This window comes from Hemicordylus capensis, chromosome 10 (genome assembly GCF_027244095.1).
Source record: "Hemicordylus capensis ecotype Gifberg chromosome 10, rHemCap1.1.pri, whole genome shotgun sequence".
Lineage (NCBI taxonomy): Eukaryota > Metazoa > Chordata > Lepidosauria > Squamata > Cordylidae > Hemicordylus > Hemicordylus capensis.
Window position 1 is genome coordinate 11,862,745 of NC_069666.1, and position 17,921 is coordinate 11,880,665.

The 17,921-nt window shown below is 42.3% G+C and overlaps 1 protein-coding gene across 1 annotated transcript in view; it reads left to right on the plus strand.

The window, feature by feature from the left end:
* Positions 1 to 17,921, plus strand: part of ATP8B4 (ATPase phospholipid transporting 8B4 (putative)) — a 103,732-nt gene that overhangs the window by 70,185 nt on the left and 15,626 nt on the right. Inside the window, 6 exon segments of the mRNA XM_053272501.1 lie at positions 551 to 791; positions 2,093 to 2,129; positions 7,936 to 8,103; positions 9,427 to 9,538; positions 10,742 to 10,847; positions 11,633 to 11,753. Of these exon segments, the coding sequence (XP_053128476.1) occupies positions 551 to 791; positions 2,093 to 2,129; positions 7,936 to 8,103; positions 9,427 to 9,538; positions 10,742 to 10,847; positions 11,633 to 11,753 (785 nt within the window).

The window sequence follows — 17,921 nt, forward strand, 5'->3', positions numbered from 1 at the left end:
AAGTTCAAAGCTGTAGCCACTGCACCACATTGGGTCTCCAATAGCCACAGGGTATGCCTCTTTTCCTGCATGAAGTGGTACAATCCAGAAAGAGCTATACCACATGATTCTACTGTTTTCTGTAAACAAGCATGTTTTGCCTGGAGTACATACAGATGTAATGTAACCCCTGCTAACTGGGCAAAGAGGCACCTTTTACCGTGGTGATTCTCTGTATTTAGCAGGGGGAGAGTAACTGGCCCTATCCACCCCCAGCACAGTACCTCCAGTGACTGTTGCTGGTGTCTATTTGATGTTTCTTTTAGATTGTGAGCCCTTTGGGGACAGGGAGCCATCTTATTTATTTGTTATTTCTCTGTGTAAACCGCCCTGAGCCATTTTTGGAAGGACGGTATAGAAATTGAATAAATAATAATAAATAATAATAATGAAATAGGTTTTGCATAAGGTATCGTTCATTAGTTCTGCAATTCATTAGACTTTGTTAAAAAAAAAATTGTGTTTTCAGTAGTGTTACCTAAAAGGTGTTTTTGTTTTTTCATTGTTTTAGGGAAACTGATCTACCAAGCACAATCACCTGATGAAGGTGCTCTTGTGACTGCTGCCCGAAACGTTGGGTTTATCTTTAAGTCTCAGACTCCAGAGGCAATCACTGTAGAAGAAATGGGCAAACTTGTGACTTATTGGCTCTTGGCAATTTTGGATTTCAACAATGACAGGAAAAGAATGTCTATAATAGGTACCTTTCTCCCTCTCTGTTTTATGCTTGATGACAGAACTGGCTATCATAAGTTTTATTTAAAATAACACTTGCATTCTGATTTCCTCCTTTGTCTGCAAAGCAGACACTGGCTTACAGAATAAATCCTCATAAAAGAATTTGTGGAACAATATAAAATACAATGTAGATGACATATAAAAAACGGAACAAAACCATGCAGAAATGGTAAAACACTAGATCCTCAAAGGCTTAGTGAAAAAAAGAAAAGAAGTTGAAACAAAATTGTCTAAAGTGTCCACTTAAAAGCAGGTAACGGGGGCCTCAAAGACACTTCTCGGAGGAGGTTCAATTCAGTATCTTTATTACAGTCACTGACCAATACAGAAAAAGAAATACATACAAAAGCCTGACAGGATATTACGTGTGTGTGTGTGTGTGTGTGTGAGAGAGAGAGAGAGAGAGAGAGAGAGAGAGAGAGAGAGAGAGATATTAAGTGCCGTCAAGTTGGTGTCGACTTAGCAACCACATAGATAGATTCTCTCCAGGGTGCTTTCAAGACCAACTGCTCTTCAGCAGCAAAATGCCTCCATTTGGGCAAGTCGCATTCAGATCGTAAACAGTAGGGGGAGCAGTCTCGCAGCAACTAACAACCCGACAAAACAGCAACTTCTGTATGCTGGATATACGGCACCCTAGCTCTACTTCGCAGTGATTAAATTCGAAGCAAGGCATTGGAAATGTGAATGGCACCCTGCTGTCCGCATAGGAGCTGTGGTGTCAGGATGCAGAAAGTGTGGAAGCACACTTCTGAGATATGTCCTGACCCCGTTGTAGGGTCTAATCCAGAAAGCGCCCAGGATTATCTGTCTTCAGCTTGGCCTTTAAGGTCTCTCAGTGGTGCATTCATTGTTGTCACAATCGAGTCCATCCATCTTGCTGCTGGTCGCCCTCTTCTCTTTCCTTCAACTTTCTCCAGCATTATGGACTTCTCAAGGGAGCTGGGTTTTCGCATAATGTGCCCAAAGTATGATAGTTTGAGCCTGGTCATTTGTGCCTCGAGTGAAAATTCTGGAATGATTTGCTCTATGATCCATTTGTTTGTTTTCCTGGCTGTCCATGGTATCTTCAAAAGTCTTTTCCAGCACCAAATTTCAAAAGTGTCTGTGCTTTTTCTATCTTGCTTCTTCAAAGCTTTTGCATTCATAGAGTGTCACACGGAAAACCATTGTCCAAATGATTCTTTGTAGGTATAGACACGTCATGGCATCTAAATATCCTTTCCAAGGCCTTCATTGCAACCCTACCAAGTGCTAGTCTGCAACATATTTCTTGACTGCTGGATCCTTTACTGTTGATGGTTGTTCCTAAAAGGCAGAAGCTATTAACCACTTCAATGTATTCATTATCAGTGGGCCCCCAGGCAACTCTCTCCCCTTACCCTATAATAGTTACGCCCCTGTATGGGGCTGCACTGCATCTTAAGGGCTCCACACACAGAATTGTATGGCGCAATACCCACTGGAATTAATAGGTGCTGCATCACATAACTGTATGCACGGGAGCTGTTAGGACAGAGTGGGGCTGCCCTGCAGTGTAGCCCCATTGTTGGGGGCTTACACACGCACACGGGCCCGGATAGTCCTCAAGCTGTCCACATCCCCTTGCATGGTACGTGGGCCAGAGAACTCGTAAATTTGTAGATGGAAAAAAAAAAGTCTTAGAATATTTAGGAGAAGGCTTGGAAATAAAGCAGGCATTATTGAGCTAGGAGTAATGGAAAGTATGCTGGAGACATCTGTTTAATTTACACTTTGTATGAAGTACTGTACTAGTGTACTATTCCGGTATAACATGATACAACAGCAATATACTGAAGTCAAGATTAATTATTGTGTAACATCTGTTGGATAAAAGAAGAGATAGAAATAGTATTTTATTTTGTATCTACTCTGTCCCATGGGCTCAGAGCAGCTTACAGTATTTTTCTCTTAATGTGTACGTATATATGATGATGCTTCAGACATTTCCTAGCCCACTGTTGGTTGCTGAATCACATGTGGGGAAGTCTTATACTTCAGACTGGCAAACATAATTGTATGCATTAGTACTCACTGAAGATTAAAAGATAAAATACATAGCAATACATCTGAAGTTTTCCTTTGCTATCCAAATGGTGGTAGCAAAGGACTGGTGTCTACCCTTTTAAATAAATAAAATCTATCTATCTATCTATCTATCTATCTATCTATCTATCTATCTATCTATCTATCTATCTATCTATCTATCTCCTGACAACTAAGAAACAGTTGGGATGATTAGCCAAAGGATCATCCTAAGTGATTACAATAGGCCATGTCATGCTGGAAAAACCTTCCTTTCAAATTGATGGTGGTTTTGTGTTTAAAGATCAAAAAGTAAAAATAGAATATAATGTGCAAACTGTGGTACTGAGCCCGGCAGTGACGGTTCTATGTAAACTGACTACTGCTGTGTTTATCCTGACAATGGGGAAGCATCTTTCGTGCTGGCCTTGTTCAACATGTACTCCACCCAGGTTAATCTGAGCAGTTTTCATGTGTTCTGGCCTTCTGACATTGACAGAGTGCATTAACAGTAGTAAATAAGTGTAGCCCAAGACTATAAAGCTGCACCATATCAATCTAACCTTGGATTAATCCATAAAATGTGTTTTTATTCATGGTTCAGGGTGCTAAATCACTACACACACAGAGATACACCCCACACCCCCAATATTTACAGCCTTCTCTAAGAGCATAATGCTTTTGTCATGCCGGATTAGGACCATGAAATCTTGAACCACTCTATGATCCATTGGATTTGACCTAAATTGACTCTTTGTTTTAACTTGTTTGTTTAAATTTATATCCCACCTCCAAAAGAGTCTTCCAGGCAGCAGGAGAAATGGCCATGGTCCAAGAAATGGCCAGGGACCCCAACCCTCAGTGTCAGAGAAGGGCTTGAAGATTCCAAAGACAGAAAGGATTAGGTTCCTGAACCATGGGCAGCAATGAGCACAGCAGCCATCTTCCTAGAAACCTCCATGAAGGAGACAGGGAGGACTCCCACCCCTAGAATAATGCATCCCTCCATCCCTTAGAGCAGGGGTAGGCAACCTTTGGCATTCCAGCTGCTGTTGAACAACAATTCCTGTCATCCCCAGCCACAGTGAAGGGATGATCCTGAGAAGCAGCTCAGGAGGACTCTCCTCAACCGTCTTATGAAGCCCAGAGGACACAGAAGATGTCCCAACCTTGCTTGAGCATAAACCTGCATAGCCCCTCTAGCTCCCGAACATGCTTCTCTTTGGGGAAGAGAGGATTCATATCCTCCTCTCTCTATAGCACTAATTGCCATTTGCTTCCAGACCAGTGCTGGAATAGGGGACAAACGGCATCTAACATAAAAAAGCATGTAATATAATTCTCCATCAAACACCAGAACACTAAAACAAATGTAAACATCAGTGGTAAAAAACATTAAATTGCTAAACAGTCTGTATAAGTTCTCAGTACAATCTAGGAAAACTCAGTAGACTCCCCAAGAGTTTTTCCATATGAAATAGTATTTGCCGTCTTTCTGAGAACCAGAAGTAAAAGGAAGAAGGTTGAGAGGGTGGTGGCCTCCCAGCTCCAGACAGTCTTGGAGGAAACTGATTATGACCCATTTCAAACTGGCTTCTGGGCTGGCTATAGGGTGGAGACTGCCTTGGTCGGTCTGATGGATGATCTCCAACTGGGAATTGACAGAGGAAGTGTGACTCTGTTGGTCCATTTGGACCTCTCAGCGGCTTCCCATACTATCAACCATAGTGTCTTTCTGGAGCGTCTGAAGGGGTTGGGAGTTGGAGGCATTGATTTGAGGTGGTTCCGCTCCTACCTCTCGGGTAGGTTCCAGATGGTGTCCATTGGAGACTGTTCTTCAAAATCTGAACTCTTGTATGGTGTGCCTCAGGGGTCCATATTGTCTCCAATGTTGTTTAGCATCTACATAAAACCGCTGGGAGAGATCATCAGGAGATTTGGTGCAGGGTGCTATCAGTATGCTGATGACACCCAAATCTATTACTCCATGTCAGCATCATCAGGAGATGACCTCCCTAAATGCCTGCCTGGAGTTGGTGATGGGCTGGATGAGGGATAACAAACTGAGACTGAATCCAGATAAGACGGAGGTACTCATTGTGCAGGGTCAGAACTCAAGAGACTATTTTGATCTGCCTGTTCAGTCTAGGGGTGCTTCTGGACCTTCTTCCTGGTCTCCCAGGTTGAGGCAGTGGGCAGAAGTGCCTTCTATCAGCTTCGGCTGATACACCAGCTGCATCTGTTTCTTGAGATGAACGACCGCAAAAGGGTGGTACATTTGCTGGTAACCTCCAGACTGGATTACTGTAATGTGCTCTATGTGGGGCTGCTCTTGTATGTAGTCCGGAAACTACAGTTGGTCCAGAATGCGGCAGCCAGGTTGGTCTTTGGGTCATCTCGGAGAGACCATATAACTCCTGTATTGAAGGAGCTACACTTTTGGGCAAAATACAAGGTGTTGGTTATAACCTATAAAGCCCTAAACAGCTTGGGCCCTGGGTATTTAAGAGAACATCTTCTTCGTCATGAACCCCACCACCCACTGAGATAATCTGGAGAGGTCTGTCTGCATTTGCCACCGGGTCGTTTGGTGGCCACTCAGGGACTGGCCTTCTCTGCTGCTGCCCCTGGTGGGGGAGTCTTGTGGAAGTCCACCCAGTAGGAGAGAGCCCTCTGGGGGGTAGGCCCCTGAAATCTGGAGCAGGCCCTGCTTTTCCCTGACATGCTTGTTTTCTGTCTGCAGGATGGGGCCATAGCTCAGCGGTAGAGCATCTGCTTTGCCTGCAGAAGGTCCCAGCCAGACTCAGTCCCTAGCATCTCCAGGTAGGGCTGGGTGAGACTCCTGTCTAGAGGTGCTCTTACCCCTGGACTTCCGGGCTGAAGTCCAGGGTCTCCACAGTCCCTCCCCCCACCCCAAATACTCTTTAATCTGTCCCAGGTGGTGTGGTCACCCGGCTGAGCATGATGATACTTAATTTGGGGTGGGGTGGGGCCTCCAAAGGCCGCTAGGTCCAGGCTCCAAAATTACCTAGGTGCACCTCTGTTCCTGCCTGAAACCTTGGAGAGCTGCTGCCAGTCAGTGTAGACAATCTTGAGCTAGATGGACCAATGGTCTGAGTCACTGTAAGGCAGCTTCCTATGTCCCTATGATTCCTTGGTGGGGGAACAGCCCACCATGCAATTTCTCTCCTGAAGTTCAAAAAGCCAGGAAATGGCATTTTATGCCAAGATGCAATTTTATGCAGTTTAAAAGTCCAGGAGAAGTTTGATTACATGCTCAGCAAAATATCCTTAGGACACACCTGTTCTCTCAATCTTTTAATTAAAATTAAGTTTAAACTGTTTAATTGTTTTTATCCTGTGAAATTATTTTGTTTCACTTTGTGAACTGTTTTTAATTGTTTTTATTCTGTGAAAGTGTTTTAATTTTGTTTTTATATTGTAATTTGGATTGTGCATACTGCCTAGAGATGTATATATCAGGCTGTATAAAATATGATAAAGTAATAAATTTGTATAGAATATTCCCAGATTCCAATGGTTTCTGGAACAGGAATGATTTCACAGGTAATTATCACATTTTAGGTATCCTTCAGCACCTTTTGTTCAGTTCTAACCTAATGTGAACTTTCAAGGAGAACCAGATTAAGTTCTCAATTCCTTTAAAAAAAAATAGAGTTCATGTTCTTTGTAAGTATTCATGTTTAACACAAACCATTCCACAACTATATAACCAAAATATGCCTTTGACATTTGGTATACAGTTTAGTAATATTGGTTACAAACATAACTATTGCTTTGTCTCCTTAATGGAGCTTTCTTGACTTTCTTTTAATCTTTCCCAGAAGTTCTTTATTATCATTTTTTTAAATGAAAGGAAGGCTAGAATTGCAAGAATTTGAACTTTGCAGTTAAAAATCTAGAGACCTTGAATTTTCTAACACGTATAATAAAGTTAAGCAAATATGTTTACATGTGAAAATAGCACAGTTATTCCAGACGTCTCTTATTTCCATAGTCAGCTAAATCAATTCTGTGGCTTTTTTCCACTGAATTTTTCAAATCCACTAAATGTTGATGTCTTTTGATTCCTGTTTATTTGTTAATCTATAATAATTTTGTTTACTAGAATAAGGAGCATGCAATGTTCTTTTTATGGCTGAAAATGCCAGTTAGTGGAGTGTTATAAACCAATAATACTTTCTACAAGGCTCAACAAGATCATGTGTTTACCATTTTCACAGTAAAAGCCAAATTTGCTGGGTTTTAAAAGAAATGTGCACTGCTTATATATAAATTAGGAGAACTATATTTTGGATAACAAAACAAAATGATATGCTATTTGTGGTCTATAAGATAATTCCAACTTAATTAATGTTGTTAGAAGCATACAGTGTTCAAAAGATACAGTAAGAGGGCCGTTCACATGATCGGTACTTGGGTAGTAGACGTGTCCTACCTATGTTTGGGAGCTGTGCGTGCTCCCATTTTGTGACCGTGTTTGCGTCTAAAACAAGATGGGAAGCAGGAAGCTTGGCTGACTGCTCAGCCCCAGCTGGTTAGGAGAGTTTTTCCTCTTACCTCGTTCTGAAGTTGGAGATAGAATCTGAGTAGGGCACGCTTGTCTTACCCAGCTGAGGCTTAGCAAATGATCATTCCTGCCATCTTCCTTGTTTTACACTTATATACAATCACAAAACTGGAGCATTCACTTCTCTTGAACCTGGGTAGGATATGTCTCCTACTCAAGTACTGATTGTGTGAACTGCCCTAAGCAACTGTCTATGTGAATCAACATGAATTTATCATACTATAGTGGAAGATGCTGACATTGGATGAAGGGTCTAAATCAACTAGTATGTGCCTTTGAGCATTTAGCACACCAGTAATTCTGATTTTGACAATCATATACTTGGGTTTGGGTGTACTTTGCTTTCTCATTTTTATTCAGCTTTAATTGCATATTCCAGTAGTCAGAGAATGATTCTTGTGATTCAGATATTAATAGTAATAATGACTGATATAGCTTCAAGGCACTTCACATACATTATCTTGTTGTCCTGACAATACGTTGCAAGATAGGTCAGCATTTTTTGTATGCTCACATTATAGGAGTTTGCTGGAGAAGGCCTTCGAACTTTAGCTCTGGCATACAAAAATGTGAACCAGGAGCAATTTCAGGAGTGGTTTGAACTGTATAAGAAGGCAAATGCTTCCTTCAACTGCAGGGACGAACAGCTAACTTCAGCAGCTTATGAAGAGATTGAAAGAGACCTGAAAGTATGTATGTCAGTTTGCAGGGCAATTAATGTATGTATGTGTGTATATACACTCAGGACGAAAAGTAAATGGGATAGTGAGACAGCCATATTTGGATCTTCAGTTAACCGTTTTTGTTAATGGTGAATGCAGCTACAGAGCCCGCCAGTGTGGATTGGGCATGCATTGCTGGAGAAGGGGGGCTTATCCTTGCCATTTTTCTGGTTGAAATCTGTCTCCATCCCCAAAGCTTCTATTTATACCTTGTATATGTTCCACAGATAAAATCATACATTCTGGGAGACAATTTCAAGTGGGTTTACAGCATGGAGAAAGGGCTAACTGCTCTCCTCTGTCCTGATCCAAATTGCCCCCTCCTGTAGCTGCATCTGCCAGCAATCTCTTCTCTCTCTCTCTCTCTCAATCTCTCTCTCTCACACACACACACACACACACACTTATTATACAATAAGGTGTATTATAGCTGCAGTGCAAGAAGACAAAATGGCAGCAGATCCGCAATGCCTTTCCATCAAAAAGCAACTTGTTGCATCCTACTGAGTCAGACAATTGATCCATATCTAGCTCAACTCAATATTGTCTGTATTGGCCACCACCAACTCAACTACTTACCAGGAGTGGTGGGGTGAGCAGAAGAGCCTCTAAACTGGGTCTTTGCTCCTTGCTGCAAGGGAGCAAGCAGCCACCTTTTGTGGCTTGATTTTTAAAAGGACACTCCCCCCCCCTTTCCCCTTGGAATCCTTGCGAACTGTGCAATCACTCCTGGGGTGTTGTGTTTTCTGAGACTGCAGTCAAGTTTGAGGGGTAGTGGGGAAGGTCTGAGGCTTTGTTTTGAGCCACCGGACGGTTTCTTGTGAAACAGGTCTCCTTACAATGGGGGCTGAAGCAAATTGGGAACCCTCTAGAAGTTCTGAAGTGGTCCCCGAAGTGAAGTCCTACTTTTCATAGGCCTACTTTTTGTGTAGCCTCCTAATGGCGCAGTGAGGAAGTGACTCAACTAGCAAGCTAGAGGTTGCTGGTTCAAATCGCTGCTGGTATGTTTCCCAGACTATTGGAAACCCCTATATTGGGCAGCAGTGATATAGGAAGATGCTGAAAGGCATCATCTCAGACTGCGTAGGAGATGGCCATGGTAAACCCCTCCTGTATTCTACCAAAGAAAATCACAGGGCTCTGTGGTTGCCAGGAGTTGACACCGACTTGATGGCACACTTTACTTGACTTTTTATGTTGCTCAGAACTTTTGCTTGCTTATCTATCTGTCTATCTATCTGTCTATCTATTTATGAGACAGTCCATTTTCTGTTTTGCTTCCTTACAAAGCTACTAGGTGCCACTGCTATTGAAGACAAATTGCAAGAAGGTGTGACAGAAACCGTTGCTAACTTATCATTAGCCAATATAAAGATTTGGATCCTAACTGGAGACAAGCAAGGTAAAATTTCAGTTTGTATATTAATTAGGCATTTGTGAAGAAAGGGGCTCAGTCTGATTAACTTGGTAAAGCTCTGCTTGAATGGAGGAGTGATAGGGGAAAGGGTAAGAGGAGATTTATTCTGCTGCTGGGATATCTGTAATTTTTTAAAAAGGAAGGATTGTGCTGTCGAATCGATGTCTACTCCTGGCAACCACAGAGCCATGTGGTTTTCTTGGTAGAATACAGGAGGGGTTTACCATTGCTTCCTCCCGCACAGTATGAGATGATGCCTTTCAGCACCTTCCTATATCGCTGCTTGTATTTGTTCAATGGGAAGTTAGGGGATTGCAGTTGCATGAGTACCTTCACCAGACAATAGGATTTGTTGACTGTAAAGCTGATATAAAACCAATAGAAATTTGTAATAAGATATACCCTCCATCCCCAGCACAGCATCCCTCCAGTGACAGCTGGAGTCTAGGTTACGTTTCTTTTTTAGATTGTGAGCCCTTTGAGGACAGGGAGCCATTTTATTTACATCTGTGTAAAGCGCTTTGGGAACCTTTGCTGAAAAGCGGCATAAAATATTCATTGTATTTGTGTTCCAGGGTATTTAAGTTTGAGATCTTTGAGCCCAATATAATGTGAGGCCCAGCCTTGAGAACCTTTCATCCAGTTATTTTGGCACCCATGGGTACCATTTGGAGAGGGACTGTAGTTCAGTTGTAGAACACCTGCTTTTCATATAGAAGGACCCTGGTACAGTCGCTGGAATTTCAAGTTAAAAGGACCATGTAGCTGGTGATGGGAAAGACCTCTATGTCTAAGACTCTGAAGAAACCACTTCTAGTCAAACTAGACCATACCGGACTAGGGGACCAATGAGACGACACAAGATAAGGCTGGTTCATTAGGCTCTACTGTCTTAGATTTCACTGAAAAAAATCAGTGTGGTAGGATGGATGTGTTTTGCTGTTCTGACTTTTGCTCCTCTTTCTCTCGCTATGCTCATTCTGTTAATCATCAGAGAAGGAAAGAACAGAGACTGACTGCGGGAATTTCACTTTGCAACTATGCAGCAACCAGTGTGGGGGCACCATTTTCCCGCAGAACCCCCTTCCAAATTTTCTTCATTTTTCAGAGCTATCTTTATCTAAAGCTAGACAGAAGTGTCTGCTTTCAAGAACAATCTCATAAACTGAGCCACTATTTATTTTTTAGAAACAGCTGTGAACATTGGTTACTCCTGCAATATGCTCACTGATGCCATGGATGAGATTTTTACAGTGGCTGGTCACACACAAAAGGAAGTATGCAAAGAACTTAGATAAAAATATGTTTAAGCTCTTACTTGGTTGTAGTCAGAGTGGCCTTTCTCCTCTGGATAGAAGAAAATTTGTAAAATTCTGGGTGGCTCTAGAGGTTCTGCAGCACTTCCACTTTCTGCTGCAGGTTGTCACATCTGAAAAAGGAACTTGCATATCTCTGGAGATGCAGCCTTCAGGTGTTTGAAGAGCCTGTGCATTTTTCCTTGTGTGAGATATGCAAGTTTTCCTTTTGGACATCACAACACAAGCAAAACTTTGAAGTTTTGATTTTTGCTCCACGTCGTAATATTTCAGTTGACCTTCTCCTTGTGCTGCTCCCAAGAAAATGAAGTAGGACTCAACAGCAACTCTTCATTGGGAGTAGACTGCAACCTGGAAGTATGGGTGTTCTAAATTCCACTTCAAGAATGTAATGTTAGATTGTCAGACTTGTGGTTCTATAATATCTGAGGGAAGTTACAATGCATGCAGTGACTGTATTGAACAACACAATCATTTTCCTGGGGTATGAAAAAGCTGGTGCAGTATACCCCACATGTTGTCCCTGATTAGTGCTCCACTTCCAGGTTTGGTTGCAGTTCAATGCTGAAAAGACAAGTCTTTTAAAAATCTGAACAAAGGGTTGTCTCTTTCACAGTGGGAACCTCTGTGGCCAAATAAATAAATAAATAAATAATCAAGCAAAACTCTGAATGTGTGCAAATTTTTCTCTTGTAACTATTTGTTCTTTATACATACGTCTCTATATGAGACATATGTCTCATAGCTGCATTTCCTTTTTTAGGAAAGTGAAAGATCATATGTTTGGACTACGCAACAATCTTTCTAGAGGTCATGCCTATAATGAAAAACTTCAGAAATCAAGGGAAAATGTTGAAGTCACTGGTGAATATGCATATGCATTGGTAATAAATGGACCTAGCCTAGTGAGTGAATTGTTTCTGAATTTTTCTTTCCTCCCCACTGCTAATAATCATGTGCCTTTGGTGTTCTAACTATGACAGATTTCTCTCCAAACTCCAAAACTGTTTCACAAGAAAGCTAAAAACAAAGGCTGACTGAGCTGCAAGGATCGATTAGATATGACATCTTAACTTTTGGATGGCTTTGGAATGAAAATCAAATTAGTAACTTGGGGCAGGTTCTTCTTCTTCTTCTTTAAATAGCTGCTGCCTTAATTAAAAATTGACCACTGGTCCTGTTTAAGTACTTGTGAGAGGAGAACATCACAAATCATTGCCAATTACTTTAAAAAGCAACAAGGTTCAGGCACCAGGGCATAATGCTGAATATATTCCTGATGTCTGCTATTTGAGAGCACAGACTGACCCGAAAGTCATTACTGCACCAAATTAATGTCATTAAGATACCTCAAGTGGTTTTTCTAAATATCAGCCTTTTACAAGGATACCAAAACACTTGGCTTTGATTAAGAAACCTGGTTCTTGTCATAACAGAAAAATCTTACTTTTATAGCTGTTCTTGTATGTTGGCAAGCTTCCAGCTCTTGAACAAGAATCAGAAATGCTCTCCTGAAATTGTAAGACCATAAAAAGCTCTGGTTGAACTTTGAATGTAGCTTGTTGTGAAGGCACAAAGTAAACTTGCTACAATCACTTTGATCTTCGTTTTGGTAGGGTTCCTCCCTCCTTTTTTGCTTTGTAAAAAGATCTGTGTCTCTAGGCGTTGTTTTGTTGGGGTTTTTTTTAATAACTATGTGAAAAAAGAAGCTCTCCCCCTACAAGAAGCACACACACAAAAAGGAAAACTGATTATAAAGCCCCAAGCAAAAATAATATTTTATATATTTAAACCATCCAATGTGCACAAGTTTCGGGCAGAGCTTGAAGTAAGGAAATTATCAGTGGGCTGGTTTGGGTGTACATGCGACATCACTGGAGAACATCCCAATGCATTCTTGGGGTGACCCTGAATCACATGAGGAAGCTGTTATTCTGAATTGCCCCTCTACGCATGCTCCAAATATCTGTTTAAACAGATATTGTTGTAGAAGCACATTGGGATGTCCTCGAGCGATGTCACAGTGAACACACTCTCGGCATGATCTCATCTTGTTCTCGTGTGCCAGCAGACATCTTGTCCAAATCGGTCCATTGTAAACATGGGCAAAAACCACTTGCTCTCTAAGTTTGCCTTCAGATAGCCAGACAATTGAGAAGAATTGTATCAGCTTGGGAAGGCTATCATCAGACAAACTGAGGGCCAAGCCATATGTGATGCAGAAGTTTCATTATTATATCTCCTAGTTTTATAATTTTTAAAACAGGCACGGAGGGCTCTGGATCTGGTTGGAACAGCGATGCTTAAACCTTTCCACTTTAACAGATTGGCTCCATGGAGGGAAAACATACGGGGATAACATCCAATTAAATGTGGAGCCTCTTGTGCCTGTATTAAAGTAAACAAGAACTAAGAGATTGAGTCATGAATCTGCGGCGTCACTTATGATTTCTTTGAACTTGAGAGCAACTAGTTCTTTGCACTGAGAACAATGAAGAGGCCCTACAAGACATGTATGGGTGAATGGGCACAGACAACCTGCCCCTGGCCAAGACTTTATTAAAATGACAGAAGCAACAATAATGAGCAGCATAAGTGTCTGAGAAAGGGAAAAGGGGCAGCTGGAAGGCAGATGGATAAGCCCCAAACTTGCATGCCAGCAAAGGAGGAGGAGGAGAGTTGGTCTTGTGGTAGCACGCATGACTTGTCCCCTTAGCTAAGCAGGGTCCACCCTGGTTGCATTTGAATGGGAGACTTGATGTGTGAGCACTGTCAGATATTCCCCTCATGGGATGGAGCCACTCTGGGAAGAGCATCTAGGTTCCAGGTTCCCTCTTTGGCTTCTCCAAGATAGGGCTGAGAGAGATTCCTGCCTGCAACCTTGCAGAAGCCGCTGCCAGTCTGTGAAGACAATACTAAGCTAGATAAACCAATAGTCTGACTCAGTATATGGCAGCTTCTTATGGTCCTATGCACACTCTGCCCAACCTGGCAGTGTGGCTAAATGCTCTACCAAGAAGGGAGTACCCATTACCCAGGCACCTTAGGACTGGGGCAAAGGCACCATACCGCATGTGGCTTGCCCCGGTTCCAGCCCCTTGACTGAAGGTGGAGAAAAGGTTCAGCCGGATTTTTTACTTAGGAAGGGCTGTCCGCCATTATACTCTCAAATGTGGCAGTAGATCAGATCTGCTGGTTTGGATGACACCAGCCAGGAGCTTGCATTCTCCAAGAACTGGACTTGCTGCCAGTTGTGTGAACCGTCGGTTGTATGACAGTTTGTATCAACCACCTTATGTATATGTTTGTATCAACCACCACAACCACCTTGTGCACATGACTGCAGTACCCTCTAGTGACAGTTGGGCGTCCTCTTATTCAGTTTCTTGATAGCCACCATTTGGATCAGTCCTCAGAAACAGTTTGCTCCTCGGAAAGTTATTATTTACTCATTTAAAGTTGATCTTCACTCTTTACGACTACGGAATGGATTGGATTACTCTTTTGGATGGACTTGACGAAATCTCGGCAATTTGATGCGGAACGGACGACGATTCTAGTGTTATACGAGAGGGAGAAAAATTTCTCTCTATCCACTTTCTCCACACCATGCATGATTTTATAGAACTCTATCATGTCTCCCCTCAGTCGTCTTTTTTCTAAACTAAAGAGCCCCAGCTGTTGTAGCCTTGCCTTGTAAGGAAGGTGCTCTAGGTCTCTGATCATTTTGGTTGCCCTCTTCTGCACCCTTACCAGCTCTATAATATCCTTAAGCTACATTAGAATTTCTTTTGGAATAATGACTGCTCGTTTAAATGCTCCACCCTGTTACAGAGTCAAGCATGAGGTTCATTTAAGTCCTGGACTTTTAACCACACACTGGCAGGAACTAAATAATTTTGTGGAATGTCAGCGGACTATAAGCCTCCAAACAATACAAAACGACATAGCCTCTTGAGTATCTAATTGTACACAGGCAATCCAAATTAAACAGGATTAATTCATGCAACTGGGGAACATTCCTCAGTATTAAGTATAATGTGGTATCATGGGAAGTATCTGTTTGAGTAATCCTGGGTATGAAGTTCTTACAATTTTGAAGCACTCTTTCCTTTCCTTTCCTTTCGTTTTTTGTTTGTTTGTTCTTTTGCTAGATAAATGGATGGATAGGTACTGGTAATCATAATTGGGGGGGGGGTAAAAATTCCATTGTTACCACCCCAAAGTTGTTACCAGTGGATTCCATAATAGAGGAGTTTTCCTGCTTTAAAGGGAGTTTGTTGCTGCCAGTTTTCTCGTTACCCGTTACTTTTTATTTCTTTTATTGTGAACTGCTCTGAATTGTTGTTAGAAAAACATCAAAAACATGTTTTAATTAAAACAATTAATGTAAACAGCAGTGGCTGCTCCTTGAAAAGATTTGAAAGACAGGGAAATATCTATTTATTTAACGTATAACTTGCTGCACCCTGAAGGTGCGGGGCAAGTTAAACTAGATTACAAAACAAATTGACATACTGCCATTAATTCATAGCCCCCTTTAAAGTAGATTTTAAATCCAATTAAAATGGCTGAAAGCTATTGAAAGCTTTTCCACCATTCCTCATAGAATCGTTAAATGTCAGAGCTGGTAGTAACCTTGGAGATCTTCTAGTGCACCCTCCTGCTCAGTGCAAGAATCTGCTGAAGCATCCCTCCGAAAAATTGCCTGCTCTATGATCATACCTACTCCCACCAGGTGGACAGCTCAGCGCCCCATGGGTTTTATCCTCTCTCTCTCTCTCTCTCTCTCACGCACTTTGTGTATGAACAATTTTCAGATGCCCTCACCACTCTGAAACTGCCCACAGAAAGGCTCCCTGGCCGGTTTTCGCACAGCAGGCTTTATCGTGGGTTTGAAGTTGCCCAAAAACTCCAATGCAAAACGTGGATTTTTTAAAACCCTGGATATAATCAGGCTATACTCTAATCCGCAACGAAAAGCCCAAATTGTGTGTGAAGTGCTGCCTGATAGCTCAGAGGGACTTTGGGGTAAATCTGGCCGATATGTGAACGCACACCTTCCATGAACAATTTTTTAGCAATGCGAGCTAAAAGCCCTGTGTGGGGGGAAATGGGTTGGGAAAGGGCCTCTGGGCCCTTCCAGGTGTCCTGCGAACCCGGAAGTAAAGTTTTGCTTCCCAAATCAAGACTTTGGTGCTGCAAAGTCTGCCTGTCCCTTGCCTCAGTGAGATGACCATGGGCTTCAAGGGCTTGCCTCTGGCAACTCCAAAGGCAGTGAGTCAGTTTGCATCCCATCTATAGCATATTCCAAAGCCCGTTCCTCCTGAGGTGACCCATTGGGAGGGAGACCCTGGACAGTCCTACAAGCACTCTGGCTTCAGAGCTGGAGCTTGGTTCAGGTCCATTGATACCTCTCCTTCTGGGGTCTTGCAGGGTGATAGAGGGAGCAGGCGGCCCCACATGGAAATGCCATGTCCCCAAAGCTCCAAGACTTCTCTGTGGAGGCAGCTGACTCTGTCTCCCTGACTGGACACTGCTGGTTCTGGCCAGACTGTCATCAGGGGCAGGGATCTGAGCTGGGCCGGATGCCACTTCTGCCCTGGGCTTGTTCTCCTCAGGGTTGGTGTCTGGGTGTACCTGATTGCAATGGCCCATGTCATTGCTGGTACATATATGTGAAGTGCTGGTAGTCAGTTTAGTTTAGTTTAGTTGCATGCTTCTCATGAATACTCATTTCCCACTTGCAGGTGCCCACATAGGCCTTGCCATCAGTGGCCCTGAAGGAAGGCAAGCAGTTTTGAACAGCGGCTACTCTTTTGCGCTGTTCAGATACCTTCAGAGGCTCTTGGTTGTTCATGGCAGGTGGTCATATTTCCGAATGTGCAAGTTCTTGTATTATTTCTTCTACAAAAACGTTGCTTTTACTCTGGTGCACTTCTGGTTTGCTTTCTTTCAGCTCAGGTAAGCATTTAGTTCTATAAGCCGGAAAACAAAGCATGCCTCCTATGTTTTTCATAGGACAGGTGTATTTTTAAAAAAAAAACTCATTTATTTTTCAAAAACCAGAAATACAAATTACAATGAAAACAATACAAAAACTAAACATCCATTGTAAATAAGTTCATAAATAATCCAATGTACACATGCTACAAAAATAAGATAGACAAGATATATGTAGGACATTGTTTGCTTATTTTAAGTAAATAGTGAAATAAAAGCATTGAACTGTGCAGCCTAGATTCTTGACTGAAACTAATCTACATTGTTTTTATAACATGTTGACCTGTTCTAATAATTTTAAAATGAGAGCCAGCATGGTGTAGTGGTTAGAGTGCTGGACTAGGACCGGAGAGACCCGAGTTCAAATCCCCATTCAGCCATGAGACTTGCTGGGTGACTCTGGGCCAGTCACTTCTCTCTCAGCCTAACCTACTTCACAGGGTTGTTGTGAGGAGAAACTCAAGTATATAGTACACTGCTCTGGGCTCCTTGGAGGAAGAGCGGGATATAAATGTAATAATAATAATAATAATATTTCACATGGTGAAAGTGTGGTGTCTCATTTTAATAAGATAGCAGAAAAAGCTGCCCTAATCAGATCCTATCTCACAGATTACCACTCCCCGCTTTTCCTACCTAGTTGTTTGCTAACACATTGAAAATTGGGAGCGTACACAGCTCCAGAGCTGTGTAGGACACTTGTCCTCCTTTCTTAGCAATCATGTGAATTGCCTTATATTTCCTGGTTTCCTTAACTCTGCTTTCATTTTGAGTCAATGAGTACAGACAGGGTTCAGATCTCAGAGCTCGGAAAGGGCATATTTATGGGCACAAACTTGAATGGGTTTGTCATTTCCTCTTCCCAAGAACTATAGTTCTGTGTCTGTGGTTAGAGCAGGCCTGTACAAGGTCCGGGGCCAGGTCTGGACTGCGGGGACTTTTTTGTCTCCCACAGGTAAGACTATCCTGTAGTAACAGCAGGACCTATGAAGGGCTCTTGGTCTGTCCTGCTCCGCTCAGTGCGATTGGCCATTGAGACCAGATGTCCT